Source organism: Ostrinia nubilalis, chromosome 1, assembly GCF_963855985.1.
Source record: "Ostrinia nubilalis chromosome 1, ilOstNubi1.1, whole genome shotgun sequence".
Taxonomy (NCBI): domain Eukaryota; kingdom Metazoa; phylum Arthropoda; class Insecta; order Lepidoptera; family Crambidae; genus Ostrinia; species Ostrinia nubilalis.
In genome coordinates this window covers 2,327,940-2,348,854 of record NC_087088.1, presented here as the reverse complement: position 1 = coordinate 2,348,854, position 20,915 = coordinate 2,327,940, and the positions used below count along the sequence as shown (strand labels likewise).

General features: G+C 45.6%; 1 protein-coding gene across 1 annotated transcript; it reads right to left on the bottom strand.

Moving 5' to 3' along the window:
- Nucleotides 1–1,485: 1,485 nt before the first annotated feature.
- On the bottom strand, nt 1,486–20,770 carry LOC135078911 (protein pigeon). Its single transcript, XM_063973529.1, has 14 exons — nt 20,565–20,770; nt 20,060–20,485; nt 19,748–19,887; nt 19,388–19,519; nt 18,275–18,445; nt 17,078–17,258; nt 16,343–16,647; nt 15,695–15,868; nt 10,609–10,809; nt 7,334–7,507; nt 6,048–6,241; nt 4,226–4,440; nt 3,161–3,367; nt 1,486–2,107 (listed from the first exon to the last, which is right to left on the bottom strand). The coding sequence occupies exons 1-14, from the start codon at nt 20,623–20,625 to the stop codon at nt 1,959–1,961; spliced, it is 2,730 nt and encodes a 909-aa protein (XP_063829599.1). The 5' UTR covers nt 20,626–20,770; the 3' UTR covers nt 1,486–1,958.
- Nucleotides 20,771–20,915: the final 145 nt, after the last annotated feature.

Here is a 20,915-nt window from a genome sequence, read left to right as displayed (position 1 = left end):
GAGCTCTTATATGCACACGTCACTACTCTACTTGTAACTCTATGGTCACTCTTTTAGCCCGACCAAGTTAGACAGTCCAGGTTATAATAATTCGCATAGAACTAAAAATTTGTGTGAATGTTAAGAACACCATCCTAAATGAAATGTCAAAAGTCCCCGACGATCCGTCATTTAAAAAAAAAGTTTTCGAAGTCCCAAGTTTTTTGCATTTTTTGGCCAAGTAGTAAACTTATCATAAAAATAGATAAAAATAATAGTAGATCATAAAATTATCTATTAAAATTATCTTTACCCCTTTTTCCTAAGAGTCACCGATTATGAGGTAGAACGAATCAAAAAGTTAGTTAAGATGTTCTCGTTATATGCACAACACCTATGATGGTTATTTGGCGCATTTTTTTTACCAGGTTTCCCCAGTAGGCCTTTTTTAAGATGTATTTGTTATCCTGTTCAATTAAAAACTATTTCAATAGAGTTGAAGTTGTGGACTTGTGGAGTAGTTAACAGAATGCGAATTCTTCAACTTTTTGCATCGTTACCACATAAACGGTGACTCTTAGGAAAAAGGGGCAAAGACACTTTTAATAGATAATTTTATGATCTACTACTATTTCTTATCATTTCTTATGATAAGTTTACTGTTTGGCGGAAAATTGCAAAAAACTTGGACTTCGTAAATTTTTTTTTCAAATGACTGATCGTTGGGGACTTTTGACATTTCATTAAGGATGGTGTTCTCAACATTCGCACAAATTTTCAGCTCTATGCGAATTATTATAACCTGGATTTTCTGACTCGACCGGGCTAAAAGAGTGACCATAGAGTTACAAGTAGAGTAGTGACGTGAGCATATAAGAGCTCTTAAACCTAATAGACACGAAAACTTCGTATCTTAGAAACTCACGGTGCAGTCCTTCGTCAAAGTTGCACCCATTTTTCGATAATTAAAGATGACAGACGACATTGAGGTTGATCATTTTATATTCGACGTCGACAACACATCATAATACAATGCTGAGTCGAGGCACGAGGCGATATCACATTGGATTTATGTGTAAGACCGTTATGAAGAAAACACTTTTTTGACTCTTCGGATCATCGAATCTCAGAAACGCTGACTCTTAGGAGAAAGTGTATAGACAATTTTGATAGATAATTGTATGGTCTTAAACTTTGTCATACATATTTTTGTGATAAAACTTACCGTTTGGCTGAAAATCTCAAAAACCCGTATTTTTTAACTTTGACATAGAATTTTTTTTTTAGCACATGTCGGATCGATGGGGACTTTTCACAGTTAATTCATAATGGTGCTCCGAACATTCGTACCAATTTTCAGCTGTATGCGAATTAATGCAGGGTTCATGTCTAATTTGACTGGACTACACATAGCAAAAATAATGACCACTACTACAAATCCTGCATAGCCAGGTTTCACTACACCTTAGCTACTAATAAAACTGAAATGAAGGATTGGGTATCTACAGGGTGTTAGGTAAATGGGTATATGAGCCGACACTAGCCCATGTTAACATGGGCATATAAATGGTATGGTGAAGTCAGAAATTTGATATCATCATTTTATTTTTTTTAATTTTCATACAAAATAATTTTTATAAAATCCGATTTGTATGAAAAATAAAATAATTAAAATGAAGATATCAATTTTCTGACTTCGCCATACCATTTATATGACCATGTTAACATGGGCTAGTGTCGGCTCATATACCCATTTACCTAACACCCTGTATAAGTAACTGCGCCGTTGCATTTTATTTTGGCATGCAATTGAAATATCCCCCTCAGTCACTAAATCCTATGCTATTATCCTAACTAAGTACATAAAATGAATAAATAACGTTTTGGTTTAAACTTCACAAAAATCCTACGACGTAATTGTACTGGAATGTTTTAAGATATGGCAAGAGTGGAGATTATTATGTAATGCTATAGATTCTTCATGCAGCAGTTTCTTGTTGGACCAGCGCTAGGGTCGCCTCGATGATGAGGTTGAAGTCCAGTTCATTGAGGCTCGCTTTGGCAGTCAGGAGGTCCAGGAATGTGTCAAGCGGCGATAATCGCTCGCCAGACGGCAGTGCTGCTATTCCTGCAAATGAAACATTACGTTTTACTTTCAACATCTTAGTTGGATGACTGAGCCTTTCTGCCACAGGAAGGCATTTCTGCAGAAGACTAAGGATCAATATCTTCTTGACCGGCAATAAAAACCCAACCAGTGTAGGTCACGTTTAGTTGTCATTAGACACGCAACGAAATCAGAAGTATATAGGAGGAGTTCGAAGTTGCTGGATGCGGTCACAGGACCAGTTGTGGAAATCTTTGGGAGAAGCCTCTGTCCTGTTGGGCGAAACAGTTCCTGCGCGTTCGGCATTGTCGCGAGTGCGCAGTCGCCTGCTATCTACACTAGATGTAACAAGCGCCCCGTCTGTAAATACGCCGTTTATTCGCTTACTAACCAGTGTGAGCAGCTTGCCTCGCACGCGCAGGATCCCTGGCAGCGGGCGCTCCCCCACTAAGCAACGTAGCGGCATGGTCTCGCGCGCGCAGTACTAAAGCGGCGCGATGCGGCCAGGCGCCGAGTACTCAACCCTCGCCGGCCAACTGTACTAGACGTAGCTTGTTGTTATCGTCTTCACTGTTCACTCGCTAAGTCTAAGAAAACGCCAAGTGTACTAACCGGTGTGCGCAGCCTGCCTCGCACGCGCAGGTTCCCTCGCAGCGGTTGCTCCAGCACTAAGCAGCGTGGTGGCGTGATCTCGCGCGCGCAATACGAGGGCGGCGCGATGCGGCCCTCGCCTGCCAACTATACTAGGCGCAGCTTGTTGTTCACGGAGTTCTGTCTTCTTTAGCTAGAAAGGACCCGATACGTCTACAAAAAAGCCAAGTGTACTGACCAGTATGAGCGGCTTGCCTCGCACGCGCAGGATCCCTGGCAGCGGGTGCTCCTCCACTCAGCAGCGTAGCGGCATGGTCCCTTGCGCGTAACACGAGGGCAGCGCGATGAGGCCAGGCGCCGAGAGCGCGGCGCGCGCGGCCCTCGCCCGCTAACTGCACTAGGCGCAGCTTGTTGTTCACGGAGTTCTGTCTTCTTTAGCTAGAAAGGACCCGATACGTCTACAAAACCGCCAAGTGTACTAACCAGTATGAGCGGCCTGTCTCGCACGAGCAGGGTCCCTCGCAGCGGGCGCTCCTCCACTAAGCAGCGTAGCGGCATGGTCCCTTGCGCGTAACACGAGGGCAGCGCGATGAGGCCATGCGCCGAGAGCGCGGCGCGCGCGGCCCTCGCCCGCTAATTGCACTAGGCGCAGCTTGTTGTTCACGGAGTTTTTGCTGTCGTCGTCTTTGGCTGGAATAGAGACAAAAGATATAGCTTTAGCATCGCAGAAAAAACCGTAGAAATTCATCATCATCATCTCAGCCATAGGACGCCCACTGCTGAACATAGGCCTCCCCCAATGCTTTCCATGTTGCCCGGTTGGTAGCGGCCTGCGTCCAGCGCCGTAAGCGAACTAAAGTCGCTAACATAGCCCGACGGATTAGCAAGCTCAAGTGGCAATGGGCAGGGCACATAGTACTCAAAACTGACGGCCGATGGGGCAGCAAGGTTCTGGAGTGGAGGCCGCGTACCGGAAAACGCAGCGTGAGACGACCACTCACAAGGTGAACCGACGACATCACGTAGAAATTCAATCAGTAATAAATTTAGCGTATACTAGACCTTAGATGTTTAAAAAACTTTTTAACAATCTGAAATAGTTAAGCCATCCTACCCTTATAGCTTACGTGAAGAGTGTAGGCCAAATCCTTCATTTTCCTCTGGTAAATTAGATAGGGCTGTGCTGCCCCCGCAGTTAAGAATGGCTCTATGTCGATCATATTTCCTGAACCCCCTTTTGGTTAAATAATACGACATAAAATTAGGATCCTGAACATTAAACAAGAAAGAAATAAAATCTCTTTGACGACCCTCCGAGGTCAGGCCATAAACGTGACACCAAGATAAACACTAAATCAGTTCAAGTTATCAATTCCGAGCAAAGACCTAGTTTGCAATCGACCCAATTATCTAATAGTCCCTCGTCCAACAGGCCTGTGTGTGTCCCACCTCGCACTTACGGACAACACTCAAATGTCCCGCTTGAGAAGTTCTAATTTTCTAATACATGACCTAAACATAAGTAAATAAATCGAAACTGGTACTTACAAGCAATAATAGCCTTCATGACGTCAATTTGCAGCTCGAATACGTTCCGATGCACGTACATGACGAACGCGTGGAAGGGCAGCGTGCGGTAGCCCAGGTACGTGAAGAAAGAACTGAAGCCCTGCGGCAGCGGGAAGGCTAGCGAGTCAGCTGCTAAATAGTACTGCTCGAGCACTTTGAACACTATGAACGCGTGGCTCGGTTCCATCTCGTCACTGGAATGGAGAGGTGTAACTGATAAATTAAACTAATTACTAGAGGCTTCTTTGAATTGGGAAAGTTAAATGATCTTAAAGTACCAAATGGTCTTAAAGGGGTTTCATTTGGGGATTTGACGAATTACAGCAACAATGTTCAGACACGCTAAAAATCGCTTTCGTTAAGCAATAGCCTGTAATACGGATAACGAATCTATCTTGCTCGATCAAGCAAAGAAAGAGATAGTTATTTCAAAATAATTAAACTTGAAGAGGCTTAGAGTTAAAAAGATACGATGCTTTTTGATCGCAAACGATAGATGATTTACTTTATTAAAAGCTGTTTACTTTCACCGTACCTATACAAACAAAGTATCGTAACTCTTCAGATAAAAATCTCTTTTAAAAAATGCGAAAATTCTATGTCTTTCTAAAAATGGATGAAGTTTAATGGGACTTCGATATAGGGAACCCCAACCCCCAAACCGTAAGCTGTGATTCAACCAGTATTTGTGGGAGTGAGGTGGAATGCCGGTGTCAACCATTAAGCCCAATTAAAACACAATTTAAAATGTACACTTAAGTAAATGGCAGAGCTTTGGTATAATCTTTCTAATGTAGATATGAGAATGTTTTCGGTGCAAAAATTAAAACTAATAACCTCCAAAAAGTATTATAAAAATGCGTGTAGATATGAAAGAATATCTGCGTGTAAAAAGCCCAAAAACAAAAACCACAAAAGACAAAACCTGCAAATAAACCAAAAACAACTGAAACCCATAGTAAAACACCAACAGCTAAAACCAAACAAAACGAAAATAAAACCACGACACAAGAAGCGACCAAACACTAGCCCTAAACGTAGTCAAGAGGTTGGCAACGTATTTATATTTATTTAAAAAATATTTATAATATCTCAAAAACTTTACTATAATTGTTTTCTGAAGGACTTGTTATTGGCCCTTGTTTTCAAGTTCCTTGAAAGAATGTTTTTAAGAAAAAAAGTTTCATCCCAGCAGCAGTTCATACATTTACTACTGCTTAGGCTAACAAAGGTGGTTTTTTTCTGCCACTTCTTCTAGGCTAGGCTATCCGATATGTTGCCCCAAATTGGTGTTATGGCAAGCTATATTTGGGACGTGTAAAGGATACTTCTTCTCAGCACTGACCCATTTATTGTCCCGAAGCAGTGGTAGGGTTAATACTGGGCTCGTGTAAGTGCTGAAAAGCCTACTTGCAAAAATAAAAATTCACGTGACATTGGCGGAACAGTGGCGAAAAGGCACAAGTTCATCGCCATGAACAAAAGAAGAAGAAGAAGAAATAAAATGACTTGAGTGAGACGTTGCCAGCATTTGGAATATGTCATTGGTGGCGCTGCAACTAGTTTTTATAAACTAGTTAGACCACTGGTCTAACTAGGTACATTGCTAGAGGGGATTGCCTGTCAGTTCTACTCCTGTCGTTAATTCCTCTATGATAATAATGCAGCTACCCTGGAAATGAAAAAAATAAGAAGATTACTGATGACTAGGCAGCATGGTCTCTGACCTTAGCCTGTTCCAGAAGGAACGAAGGGAATAAAAAAAAAATACGTTGCCAGCCTTATACCACGCGATAAGTACATGAAAGTGAATCCTCTTTGCTGGTTGGAAGCCGGCGTCGCTGCCACCGCGCGGCACAAGGCACGGCACAACGACCGCGACGCGTCCAGCTGCGCCGCCGCCCAGCGCGTGGCCACCGCGTGCACGCCGCTCTCCACGCCGCCCGCGCCCGCGCCCGCGGACCGCATCAGGTGCACGCTTACTTCGCGCAGGTTCTATGCCCGAGGAATAAGGTCGATAATTGATTGCAGCTTTTTAGCTACCAAGGCTAAACAGAGAGCGTCCTATGCCCGAGGAATAAGGTTGATAATTGATTGCTTAAGTAATAAGGGGTCGCCCGAGACGCGTTCAGTTGCGCCGCCTGCGCCCGCGCCCGCGGACCGCATCAGGTGCACGCTCACCTCGCGCAGGTTCTATGCCGTGAGGAATAAGGTCGATAATTGATTGTAGCTAAAGGCTAAGTAATCAGAGTGCGTGCACGCCGCTCTCCCCGAGCAGGTTTTATGCCGCGAGGAATAAGGCTCATAATTGAATGGACATGTAAGACATAGAACGTGTGAACATGACTGCGCGAGATGCTCTCCACGCCGCCCGCGCCCGCGCCCGCGGACCGCATCAGGTGCACGCTCACCTCGCGCAGGTTCTATGCCCGGGGAATAAGGTTCATAATTGATTGTAGCTAAAGTCATTAGAGACCGCCCTTGCCCGCCGTCGACGAGCGTATGTATGAGGTGCACGCTTACTTCGCGCAGGTACTATGCCCGAGGAATAAGGTTCATAATTGCTGGCGTAGGTAGCTTAATCGTGTAAGATGTGTCAAAATACGCGACTGTCCAAGGCTTGGCAACTGCGTACTTCCACACCGCTCTCCACGCCACCCCTGCGGTCGTCATTATCAAGTAGACACTAACCTCGTGCAGGTTCTATGCCGTAAGGAATAAAGTTAACATTATATTGATTGGCTAAGGCCCATAACGTGTGAATATGGAATGCGCGAGATGTTTCCAGTTGTGCGGATTCTCAACGCTCGTTCATCGCGTGCAAGCTTCTCTAAATATTAAGCAACTGCTGTCAAGCGCATTATAGGTGGACGCTCACCTTGCGCAGATTCTAAGCCGCGTGTTACGGTACTATAAATTCAACTTTGTGACATAATTTTAAAGTAATGTAAAGGTAAAGATAAGCCTGCAAGTTAAGTGATGAGGTTGAGTTCAATCCTCGATAATCTAAATTGGAGAAACAGGATAAGTACACATGAAAAAAAAGTTTAAAATCTCAAAATCAAACAACAATAGAACTATCCTCACCGCGGCTATAACATGCTCCTGTCTACTCGCAGTGCAGACGTCCAGCTCGAAGAACGGCAGCAGGTCCTGCGCCGACGCCGACGCGCGCCGCGCCCACCCGCCCGCGCCCGCGCCGATTGCGCCGCCAGCGCCACTCGGCGACAGCGGCGTACTGCAGCGGGAGACGGCCTCTGGCTGCAAGCATATTGCAAATTCAACATCAATGGTATCATTCCAAAGCAGGCTACAGAAATCAGTGATGAACGCAGTGCGATACGGGCTCTGGCTGTAAGTATATTGCAATCATCATTGAGATGCCAAAGAAAGGCAGCAAGTCCTGCGCCGACACCGACGCGCGCCGCGCCCACCCGCCCGCGCCGCTCGGCGACAGCGGCTTGCTGCAGCGGGAGACGGCCTCTGGCTGCAAGTAACAGAATCGTTCGTTCGTTCGTTTCAGCCAAAAGACGTCCACTGCTGGACAAGAGCCTCCAAGGATTTCCACAAAGGCGTGTTGCACAGTGATACGGGCTCTGGCTGCAAGCAATGAGGGCTATCGTTTTTATACTTAACAGTTGGCGCCCCTGGCGATTGACAGGACCTTACTCTACAGTGGCGTCATCTTGATGAGTGCAAATGCGATAGTCCTCCTACCACTTTCGCGCTCACCAGTTGGTGCCACTGTCTTCGCTACTAGCAAGTGACAGGACCTTACTCTACAGTGGCGCTAACTGGTGAGCGCTAAAACGATAGCCCTCATTGGAAAGTCATCATCATTGAGGTGCCAAAGAATGGCAGCAGGTCCTGCGCCGACGCCGACGCGCGCCGCGCCCACCCGCCCGCGCCCGCGCCTATTGCGCCGCCCGCGCCGCTCGGCGACAGCGGCGTGCTGCAGCGAGAGACGGCCTCTGGCTGCAAGTAATATGTTGACACCACCAATCAATTGACGTACTTTTTAAAACTGTCAAAACGAAACTCTCCCATAGATTTTGTATGGCACTACGAGCAAGTGACGTTACTATTGTCAACTCAATTAAACTACTTTTTTCAATTACAATGCGACCTAAAATCGTAATTTACAGGTAATTTAAAATTAATTAAGTTTTTAAGACCAGAATGAAGTGTATTTTTAGAAAAGTTGTGATTTCGAATTATTGGGGAATGGTGTCAAATTGTCTATTGCAAATTCATCCTCGTTCGTTTCGTTTCAGCCAAAAGACGTCCACTGCTGGACAAGCGCCTCCAAGGATTTCCACAAAGGCGTGTTGCACAGCGATACGGGCTCTGGCTGCAAGCGATCAATTGCAAATACATCATCATTGAGGTGCCAAAGAACGGCAGCAGGTCCTGCGCCGCGCCCATTGCGCCGCCCGCGCCGCTCGGCGGCGTGCTGCAGCGGGAGACGGCCTCTGGCTGCAAATAATTCAAAGCTATTCTAAAGTGGGCTACAGAAATGCTGATATACGTGCTGCACCGCGCCGCGATACGGCGTCTGGCTGCAAGCAACAGACTATTTGACACCATTCCCCAATAATTCGAAATCACAACTTTTTAAAAAGACACTTCTTTCTGTTCTTAAAAGCTTAATTAATTTTACATTACCTGTCGGACCGACCTGTGGTACCGAGTTGGACCGGTCTTTGTGGAAATCCTTGAGGGAGACCTATGTCCAGCAGTGGACGTCTTTCGGCTGTAACGGACGAACGAACGAATATTACCTGTAAATTAAGATTTTTGATTGCATTGTAATTGAAAAAAGTAGTTTGAGTTGACAAAATAATGAACTCACTGCTAGCCAGTGAGATCATTACTGCCATACAAAATCTATGGGAGAGTCTCGTTTTCAGTTTTAAAAAGTACGTCAGTCGATTGGTGGCGGCACATAGGTATTATTGCAAATTCAAGATCAATAGTAGTTCAACGGGTCGCGCCGCCCGCGCCGCTCGGCGACAGCGGCGTGCTGCAGCGGGAGACCGCCTCTGGCTGCAAGTAATGGTAAATTCATCATCATTGAGATGCTTTTTAAAGCGGACTGCAGAAATCAGTGATGCCGATAGCCGTGCTGCTCCACGATACGGCCTCTGGCTGCAAGTAACAGAATCGTTCGTTCGTTTCAGCCAAAAGACGTCCATTGCTGGACAAGGGCCTCCAAGGATTTCCACAAAGGCGTGTTGCACAGCGATACGGGCTCTGGCTGCAAGCAATGAGGGCTATCGTTTTTATACATAACAGTTGGCACCCCTGGCGATTGACAGGACCTTACTCTACAGTGGCGCCATCTTGATGAGTGCAAATGCGATAGTCCTCCTACCACTTTCGCGCTCACCAGTTGGTGCCACTGTCTTCGCTACTAGCAAGTAACAGGACCTTACTCTACAGTGGCGCTAACTGGTGAGCGCTAAAACGATAGCCCTCATTGCAAAGTCATCATCATTAAGATGCTTTTTAAAGCGGGCTACAGAAATCAGTGATGCCGATAGGCGTACTGCACCGCGATACGGCCTCTGGCTGCAAGCAACAGGCTCGTTCGTTTCAGCCGAAAGACGTCCACTTCTGAACAGGAGCCCCAAGGATTTCCACAAAGACCGGTCCTGCGCCGCTCGCATCCAGGCACCTCCCGCGACCTTCACCAGATCGTCAAAACTTTTTAAAAAAGTAGTCGTAAGGTGGTTATGTGATTGCGGTATAGTGCACTGCCCACTCTTCCCGCGGATTTTACCTAGATGATAATTTGTTGAATAACTTGGCAAGGGCGGTGAAAAACGTTATAGTTGGTGTAACGACTTGCGAAAGGTAGCTAATAGACGCTGGATGGATGCGGTAAGTTGAAAACAAACTAAAGTAGTATAAGTCCAGCTGTGGACTGCTATAAGCTGGCTATAATCATTACTCAATAAATTGTGAAATTTCCTTAATATCACTATGTAAACTGCCGTTTATCTTGAAGTACGCTCAATAAAATTAGTGCTTACCTGATAGCAGTGCAGGCTAACACGCAGTTTCTCCAGCACCTGTGCGGGCGCATGCAGCGCGGCCCACACGCGCGTCTACACGTCCTTAGTATACTCACTGACAGTGTAAAGTAGCATCTATAAACTCTACATAAGCTGTAGTTTAACTTGAAGCAATGACCTGGTAGCAGTACAGGCTCACGCGTAGTTTCTCCAGCACTTGAGCGGGCGCAAGGCGCGGCGGCGGCGGCCCACACGCGCGTCCAGACGTCCTCCGTACACTCTCCGACTAGTGTGAAGTAGAATAACAACTACATAGCTTGAAGTACTAAGACTATTGGTACTGACCTGGTAGCAGTGCAGGCTCACACGCAGTTTCTCCAACACTTGCGCGGGCGCAAGACGCGGCGGCGGCGGCGCGTGCAGCGCGGCCCACACGCGTGTCCAAACATCTTCCGCGAACTGCAGCACGCGCTGTCGAGGAGCCAGCACCACGGCCGCGCCGCTCCACAGCTTCTCCTGGCTCACCGACACTACTGTGCTGCCAACCTAGAGAAATATAAAAAATAAATCATGATCTTCATTTGTTTTTATGACTGCTGAAGCCGGCATCACAAGTTGGCTCTAACGTTGGTCCCATTCGTCCTATGTGTGAATTTAGAAATTAGTAGTATTGGCTCCAACGTTATGATAAGCTATTTTCTAGATTTGCACGCTAGACGAGGAATGTTGGGATCAACTTTGGGGCTAACGTGTGGATGTCTCCACAACACAACACTATTGGTCAACATAATGAGATCTTTTAGATGTTTCAACACTTTAAGATTTCGTACCCAGTTGTCAAGACAAAGACAAATGGAGGATTACCAGAGGCAATATTTTTGTAACTCTGGATATATTAAATTAAAAAAAAAACATTATTATTATTATAATAACAAGAAAAACGGACCTTGACGTCGGCGAAGTTGGCGTGCAGCGTGTAAGGCAGCATACGCATGAGTGGCAGAGCAGACGCGGGCAGCGTGCGCCGCGTGAGCGCGAAGGCGCCGGCTACAAGGAACTCTTGTAACACGCGCTCTAAGCCCGGACCCACGCGTTGGTTCACACACAACAATAGTCAGCTGCTAGGAACACAGTCACACAGTAACGAACCTTGACGTCAGCGAAGTTGGCGTGCAGCGTATAAGGCAGCATGCGCATGAGCGGCAGCGCGGACGCGGGCAGCGTGCGCCGCGTGAGCGCGAAGACGCCGGCTACAAGGAACTCTTGTAACACGCGCTCCAAGCCCGGACCAATGCGCTGGTTCACACACAACAATAGTCAGCTGCTATGAACACAGTCACACAGTAACAAACCTTGACGTCAGCGAAGTTGGCGTGCAGCGTGTAAGGCAGCATGCGCATGAGCGGCAAAGCAGACGCGGGCAGCGTGCGCCGCGTGAGCGCGAAGGCGCCGGCTACCAGAAACTCTTGCACTACGCGCTCTAAGCCTGGGCCCACGCATTGGTTCACACACAACAATAGTCAGCTGCTAGGAACACAGTCACACAGTAACGAACCTTGACGTCGGCGAAGTTGGCGTGCAGCGTGTAAGGCAGCATGCGCATGAGCGGTAGCGCGGACGCAGGTAGCGTGCGCCGCGTGAGCGCGAAGGCACCGGCTACAAGGAACTCTTGTAACACGCGCTCCAAGCTCCGACTAATGTGCTGGTTCACACACAACCCTAGTCAGCTGCTAGGAACACAGTCACACAGTAACGAACCTTGACGTCAGCGAAGTTGGCGTGCAGCGTGTAAGGCAGCATGCGCATGAGCGGCAGAGCAGACGCGGGCAGCGTGAGCGCGAAGGCGCCGGCTACAAGGAACTCTTGCACTACGCGCTCTAAGCCTGGGCCCACGCGTTGGTTCACACACAACAATAGTCAGCTGCTAGGAACACAGTCACACAGTCACAAACCTTGATGTCGGCGAAGTTGGCGTGCAGCGTGTAAGGCAGCATACGCATGAGTGGCAGCGCAGACGCGGGCAGCGTGAGCGCGAAGGCGCCGGCTACAAGGAACTCTTGTTAAAGATAGCATTCGGATCAAGACGACCGCGACGCGAGACCGCGACTCGAGACCACGACCGGCGACCGGTCGCAGGTCGCAGGGCGACAGCTACTTACGAATCTTCGCGACACGAGTCGTGCGACCCATACGAAACTCAGTATGTTTGCAGTTAAAGTAAAATAGTACCTATCTGTAAACAATAAAAATAAGTACCTTTTCTAATAAAAATATGTATCATTTGAACTTACTTGTTTTATTTAATGCTTTTCCAATTTTTTCCCAAATATTGTCTATCTTTAAAAGCTTGAAGTCTCGTATCGAATACAGGTGCGTTTTTACTTACTAATTCTATTAAAATTTCGTCTTCGTGCGAAGAAAACACGGCCATTTTGCATCTGTCGCGCCACGGCACTGCCTTGTGAGCGACCGAGTCGCGCGACGCAAGTAGCCGGCAGGCCACGCCCACTCGTCGCGCGACTCGGTCGCTTGCATCCGTCAGCACTTCCTATTAAGGCTTGGTATTTCTGCTAAAGTAGGTATTTCGCGCTGTCAAAATCTGCGCGCGCAATAATTCGCCGAAGACAGCGCGCCAAAGAGCTCTCGCGGCTACACAGTATAGAAATACGCAGTTGGTTAGGTTAGGTTGACTTCCTTCCGTTCAAGCGTCACACTCACAGCACTTTCTAATACAAATCATATCCAAGTGATACAAATTAAAACAACTTTCAAAATTTTTGGGAATATATTTTAGAATCGAATAAATTTTAATATAGAATATAACTGCCAAAGTAAACACGGTTCAAAGAGGCGTGGCGTCACCCGACCTTCCGGAAGTTCCGCGCCGGCTAAAAGAATTTCAAGATTACGTCACCCGACCTATCGGTAGATCCTCGGGAGCTTGAGCGATTGGAAAAACATTTTATGATCAGTTACTCGTAGTAGCGATTATTTAGAGCTTGGATAATAAATTATAGTTGTTGCAATTCACAAAGCTTTGCATGTGGTTAATTACATTAATCAGTACACGCATCAATTTTGTTCAGTCTTTTTGTTTATTAATAAATAAAAATATCATACTAAAATTGCATACATTTTTGTTTGTATTGGTCTGGGTGTTTTCTTTCCATAATTTATGTATAACGTATGTACGGGGCTCTGTATCGAAAATCACTATGAGCAATAAGCATCACACACGGTTACCTGGAGTGCATTACCGCAGCAAAAAGCTTGCCATCTTAAATGAACGGTATAATATCGAGGTTTCGTCAGTACAGTTGCGAACAAAGGTGTTTGTGTAGTGTAGTTGAGTTGAGAGGTCAGATTATTGAAATAATAAAACGAACATTTTATTTTTTAAATACAGTTTAAAAATAATTTACATTACAGATAACAATGAGAGGATGACATTGCAAGGTGGTGCCAGTCCAGTCTTAAATCCGTTGATATATGCTGCATCTGACATGTTTTTGGCTAAAAGATTCTTCTATCTTGCAGTTTAGACTTTTATTACAGACCTCAGACAGTATTTTTGGAAAACTTTTACGCATGGTGGAGGAAGAGACGCTCTAGAGACTCAAGTCTAGAAGGAGTCATATGAACTCCAAGTTTTAAATCCGTTGACATCTGCTGCATCTGCCATCTTTTTGGCTAGAAGATTCTTCTATCTTGCAGCTTAGACCTTTAGCTACAGACCTTAGACAGTATTTTTCAAACATTCTTACGCACGGTGGAGGAAGGGACGCTCTAGACACTCAAGTCTACAAGGAGTCACATGAACTCCAGTTTTAAATCCGTTGACATCTGCTGCATCTGCCATCTTTTTGGCTAGAAGATTCTTCTATCCTACAGCTTAGACCTTTAGCTACAGACCTTAGACAGTATTTTTTATTATTTATTTGTGTCAGTGTGCTCTTCTAAAGAGTGTAAGACGATTGTATGTAGGTACTATTAAAATGTAATTTTAACTCATTGGTTTTGTCTCATATTTGAGGAATGTACTATGTATCATGAGTAGAGTCTTCGTTTAAAAGGATGCGAACGATTTAAATTTCAATAGGTAGACAAAATTGATAATTTTTAATTATCAAAAATTTAAGCTTTCTCCAGTAACACTGATATTATTATACTGTGACTCATCAAAGTCATCATTGTCAAAAATATTGACAAATCGCGAACTGTCACGGCCAAAAAACTGACACGCGTCCATCCTCCGTAAGCGCCACCGCGCGACTGATTGAGATTGTCCAAGCCGTCATGGACGATTTTTTCCACATTTTTTAACATAGTAACTAAATAAGACGCAATATAAAAATTTCATCCGTTAAAAGCCCTCAAGTTATTTCTGAACTTTAGTTTAGTAAAAGATATAGAATCTCAAATCGCTTATTTTAAAAATAAAACCATAAATAGAAAACGAATAGAGGTAACTTTGGGAATTTATTCTATCGAGTCAACTTCATCAAATCGTGTTTCCATCCGTTAATAGCCCTAGAAAATATCCTCAACTATGCCCAATAAAAATCTTAGCCTTTAATTTTACTGTTTAGTACCTCAAAAATGAAAAATGAAAACCTCATTTTCGCCATTTTCTCTGCTACCCGGCCTTAATTCATATAAAGCAGTGGGTCGCGGTCGCCGGTCGCGGTCTCGAGTCGCGGTCTCGCGTCGCGGTCGTCTTGATCCGAATGCTACCTTAACACGCGCTCCAAGCCCCGACCAATGCGTTGGTTCACACACAACCCTAGTCAGCTGCTAGGGACACATTCACACAGTAACGAACCTTGACGTCGGCGAAGTTGGCGTGCAGCGTGTAAGGCAGCATACGCATGAGCGGCAGCGCGGACGCGGGCAGCGTGCGCCGCGTGAGCGCGAAGGCACCGGCTACCAGGAACTCTTGCAGCACGCGCTCTAAGCCCGGGCCCACACACTGGCTCACATACAACCCTAGTCAGCTGCTAGGAACACAGTCACACAGTAACAAACCTTGACGTCGGCGAAGTTGGCGTGCAGCGTGTAAGGCAGCATGCGCATGAGCGGCAGCGCGGACGCGGGCAGCGTGCGGCGCGTGAGCGCGAAGGCGCCGGCTACAAGGAACTCTTGTAATACGCGCTCCAAGCCCGGACCAATGCGTTGGTTCACATACAACCCTAGTCAGCTGCTAGGAACAAATTCACACAGTAACGAACCTTGACGTCAGCGAAGTTGGCGTGCAGCGTGTAAGGCAGCATGCGCATGAGTGGCAGCGCGGACGCGGGCAGCGTGCGCCGCGTGAGCGCGAAGGCGCCGGCTACAAGGAACTCTTGTAACACGCGCTCTAAGCCCGGGCCCACGCGTTGGTTCACACACAACAATAGTCAGCTGCTAGGAACACAGTCACACCGTAACGAACCTTGACGTCAGCGAAGTTGGCGTGCAGCGTGTAAGGCAGCATACGCATGAGTGGTAGAGCAGACGCGGGCAGCGTGCGCCGCGTGAGCGCGAAGGCACCGGCGACCAGGAACTCTTGTAACACGCGCTCCAAACCCGGACCCACGCGTTGGTTCACGCACATCCACGAGATCAGCTGGCAACAACAATATTATGAATAAGATACCAGATTGATTACCTTCTCTTCCCACACCACTACAACGATATATTAACAATCCCACCTCTCGTTCACACTGCTACAACTCCTGTATAGCCAAGACCTACAGCATAACTGCCCACCAAAACTCCCAACCAATGAAGGCCAAGTTTGTCTACCGAGAGGCGATTGTCACGGAGAAAGATATCATAAGGACCCGCAACGAAATAAGTCAGAACAAAATTGGATTGACAATCTCATACTCGTAGTCTAATCTGAGGGTTGTCGCACAGTACCTCGCCACACTCTTGTCGACAGTGTGCCAAATATGTATTTTGATATTTTACCAAATAATTTTAAATAAACTTTTAATTTGACTTTCTTACAATAAAATTTAATAAAATAGCTATAATTTGTTACATCCTAGAAAAACAAATACACATATTTAAAAATCTATCTAGAAATGAAACATACCTCTTCAGCCAATTCAAAGTTGCCCTCATGCAGGATCAAATAATGCATGATCGCCAGCTTATTCTCAACCACCGTGGCACTCTTGAACGTGGCTGCTAAGTCCTTCTCCTGGACAGTCATGGTGACCACGTCCAGCGTCTTCAGATCCACCATAGCATGGGGTCCCCAGCCCAGCAGGGGTCCAAGGGATGGGCCGCCTTCTGTCTCTTCTAAGGGAAGCACGATGTGGCAGCATGGCTCGTGGTACAGACTGATGTCGATTAGATGGGTGAACAGCATTGGGATGTTGACTAGGAGGTGGTTATCTGTCAAAAAATATATTTCTGTAGAATCTTATAAAATCTTATACTTAAATTACAGCAATGCTAATCGCTACTGTCGTTGACATAATTCGCAATCAGTTTACGCAAATGCTCGTTTTCACCATCAATCCCTAATTTTAAATTGACCCCTATGGTAACACATAACAGGCATTTTATTTTCATAGGGGTCACTTAAAATTTAGGGATAGATGGTGAAAACGGACATTAGTCACTCAGTATTGTTTACGTACTTTAGGGTCTATGCTGGCATCTCGCTTGAGTTGAGATGGATAGCAAGATTCGAAAATTCGGTTAAGTTTTTCGGAGCAGTCCAAGGGTCAGTCAACGTTATAGAGTACGCAAATTTGACCCCAGAGTCCCAGAGTCTTTAAGGTTAGCGCTATCTTCCAACACTAGGGATGGATGGACTCACCAGCGTAAAGAGTGTACGAAGGCCGCAGCGACTTGGCCCGCGCCCAGGGGAGGTCGGGCACGACACTATGCACCACGCAGCCGTGTTGCAGCAACGTTATTGAGTACGCGAAGTTGACTCCAGAGTCTTTGAGATCAGCGCTGTCTTCCAGCACCAAGGATGTCGTGGAGTCGTCTAGTGGCTAGAATAAAAATATATTTTTACGCTGAATTGCAGCTTCTTATTTTAGCCGTGATTATTACCAAAACTGGTGTTTTTTGTATGGAATTTGACATACTTTTAACGTTCGTTAAAGTTAAAGTAAGATGGTGCAGCCCAGCCTTATGCTTCAACCACACCAACGCATGCAGATCGCCTCCTCCTCCACCTAGCCGGCGCGATCAAAGGCCAATGACAAGTCGCGTGAACTGTCATAGGTCGCACGACCTGTCATCGGCTTTTGATCGCGCCGGCGATGGCGATCTGCACACGTTGATGTCGTTGAAGCTTTAGAGTACAATGAAAGAGACAATAGCCCGACTGTATTCACAACCTGTATTACTCCTGGTTCAAACAGCCGCGTGATTTCTTGGTGGTTATCATTGGTGAGGCAATGAGGCGGTAAGCGTGCGGTTACGGTTTGATGCAAATATTCGAGAACTGCAGCCAGCACCGCGCGATTATCGCTGTGTCTGAACCAGGCCTTCGTACAAGTCTTGGTAAACCTGTAATATAGTGTTCCACAACGGGTGTACCGTGGTCATTAAATAATGTTCCTCAGAAAAATAAGTTTATCTTAGGTAAGGGTAAGTAGGCAGGCCTCCTACTAGGTGGACCGACGATCTGGTAAAGGTCGCGGGAAGAGCCTGGATGCGGGCAGCGCAGGACCGTGAATTGTGGAAAACCTTGGAGGATGCCTTTGTCCAGCAGTGGACGTCATTTGGCTGAAACGAACGAACGAACGAAGGGTAAGTAGGTAAGGGTAAGACTAAAAAAGGTAATTACTTAAAAATTGACTTTTCATGTGTGGTGTACGCAAAAAGTTTCGTTTTCCTAGATGTACCTTGAAGACAAAGTTAGCGGAACACTGCTGTAATAGATAGTCTAGTGCCCTTTTTCATCATCAATTCCTAATTTTTAAGCAACCCCTATGAAAACAAAATTCCTGTTATGTGCACTTAAAAATTTGGAATTGATGGTGAAAACGAGCTCTCTCACCTTATACAGGTAGTGGTGGCATATGCACAGCACGCCGCGCTGGTCGCACAGTATCTGCAGGTCGAGGCTGCAGTCGTGCACGCGCAGCGGGACGGGATCGTCTTCGTACGCGCCGCACGCCGCGCCCTCACTCGAGCTCGGCACGTGCGGCAGGCTCAGGGGAATATTCAGCTAAAAACAATAGACATAGGGCTCAAAATAGAGTGACCATTGGCCAGCTAAAAACATAGGCTCAGATCACAAAATAGGGTTGGCCCTCTAGCATAGGACTCAAAATTGGATGAACCTTCGTAAGCGCCGCACGCCGCGCTCTCGCTCGAGCTCGGCACGTGGGGGAGACTCAAGGGAATGTTCAGCTAAAAACAATAGGCATAGGGCTCAAAATAGAGTGACCATTGGCCAGCTAAAAATATAGGCACAGGTCACAAAATAGGGTTGGCCCTCTAGCATAGGACTAAAATTTGTATGAACCTTCGTAAGCGCCGCACGCCGCGCCCTCGCTCGAGCTTGGCACGTGCGGCAGGCTCAGGGGAATGTTCAGCTAAAAACAATAGGCATAGGGCTCAAAATAGTGACCATTGGCCAGCTAAAAACTTAGGCTCAGATCACAAAATAGGGTTGGCCCTCTGGCATAGAGATCAAAATTGGATGAACCTTCGTAAGCGCCGCAGGCCGCGCCCTCGCTCGAGCTCGGCACGTGCGGCAGGCTCAGGGGAATGTTCAGCTAAAAACAATAGGCATAGGGCTCAAAATAGAATGTGCAGTTCATGGACCGGAGGCTCAAGGGAATATTCAACTAAAAACAATAGGCTTAAGGATCAAAATTGGATGAACCTTCGTAAGCGCCGCACGCCGCGCCCTCGCTCGAGCTCGGCACGTGGGGGAGACTCAAGGGAATGTTCAGCTAAAAACTATAGGCATAGTGATCAAAATAGAATGTGCAGTTCATGGACGGGAGGCTGGAAGGAATGTCAAGCTAAAAACAATAGGCATAGGGCTCAAAATATGTTTCATATAAAATATTAGTTGTTTAGGGGACACCCTAAGATAAGATATTAATAAGTTAATTTTAAAAATAAATGTAAATGAAATTAAAATAGTTCTAATACATACAACAGTCTCATGTGGCAAATCAGCATGAAATTGCAATGCTGACAGAGTTGGAGTCATTTCTGATGGTGACTTCACTTCTTCGCCCTCAGCAAAGCTCTGGGAAGGCTGTCGGTAGTGGATGTAGTAGAGAACCTGTGAATATTAGCACAGAAAATAAAGTTAGGATAAATAATAAATGTATTACAATTTGCAGAAGTACCAAATTTATTTTCTGTTTCTGTGCCAGCTGAAGTGAAAATTTTAGTAACAAAGTAATTGAATTCTAAACAAATCCTTTTTAATAATAATACCACAAAAACATCATCAAGGATTGTAGATAATTATCTAACATGTCTGTATAGTTCTTGAAGTATTAGTTACCTGATTAACACAATCCCACTGTGCCCAAGAAAAAACCTTGACAATCTTCTCAGGTTCTGTATAAATGCCATCAAAACCCCACTTTTCTGTGCCATCATCACATTCATTCAGGAACATTGGGCTCCGGTAAATCTTAATACCTTTAAGAAAATACAAATTTATAGTAGAATTTATTTATTTATTTAAACTTTTAGCACACATACATACAATGCACTGTGGTGGACTTAATGCTCGATGGTATGGACTGGCAGAGAGTCAACCACAAATTAATCATGTAATATGAAGAATAACTAGAGAATATAAAATACTTACATTCAAGATGTTTGAATAACAGAAATCTATCATTTCTAATGCCCGGGCTGTATTTATTGCTTTTCCCATACACATACTGGACCATAATCTGTTTAGTAGAGCTCTCCTCGACTTCTACTGGTACTCTATCTTTTTCATTCAAGAGACAAATCAAATATGGGCAGTACAATGGTTCCTTGATGTCATTGTCATCCTCAGGCAATAACTTGACCACATAAACCAACAAGCTTCGAGTAGCATTCACTGACGCCTGCACGATATTCAGTTTCTCATCGAACATATGAAGAACACTCAATGTTTTGGTTTTGTTTGTATACACGCCGATGTTCAATACTTCTTTATCGTGGTTATCTTTAGAGATCCATGTCAACACTTGAGATCCATCCTGCTCCTGCCCTAATAACCGCCACTCGTGTGCAGTTACTTCTGTAAAGAGGTTTCAGCATCCTTAGCAAATCAGAAACATATTAAAACAGAAAGGACATTGCTAAATCATAGTACCTACCTTCCTCAGACTGGGCCTGAAGCACTCCGCACAATTTGACCGCAATATTTTGTGCAGCCATCTCGATTTATCATAAATAGGTCAGATTCACCTGTTATTGTAACATATTCTTGCAATCTTACTACTCCGCCACGTTATCAATACAGAAATAGCGCACCTTTATTGACTTTTCTCGCTCAATTTTCTATCAGCTGGCGCCCAGCTGTAGTATGACATGAAGTTAGCAATTTCATGTTGACCAACATCAAGATTCTAATTTCAGCTACCAACGCCATCAATATGGCGCTACCGTTAAAAATTTACCAATCACAAGCGAGCATTGAATTTGCGTAAAAAATTCGTTATACGGAA

What these genes read in the sequence shown, in the direction of transcription:
- LOC135078911 (XM_063973529.1), bottom strand. Translation starts at nt 20,625, where the DNA reads ATGGCTGCACAAAATATTGCGGTCAAATTGTGCGGAGTGCTTCAGGCC. An exon ending in ATTTGCCACATGAGACTGTT is followed by an intron (nt 18,446 to 19,387) that starts GTATGTATTAGA and finishes TATTGTTTTTAG; the next exon opens with CTGAATATTCCCCTGAGCCT. An exon ending in TGAGCCTGCACTGCTACCAG is followed by an intron (nt 7,508 to 10,608) that starts GTCAGTACCAAT and finishes ATATGCTTGCAG; the next exon opens with CCAGAGGCCGTCTCCCGCTG.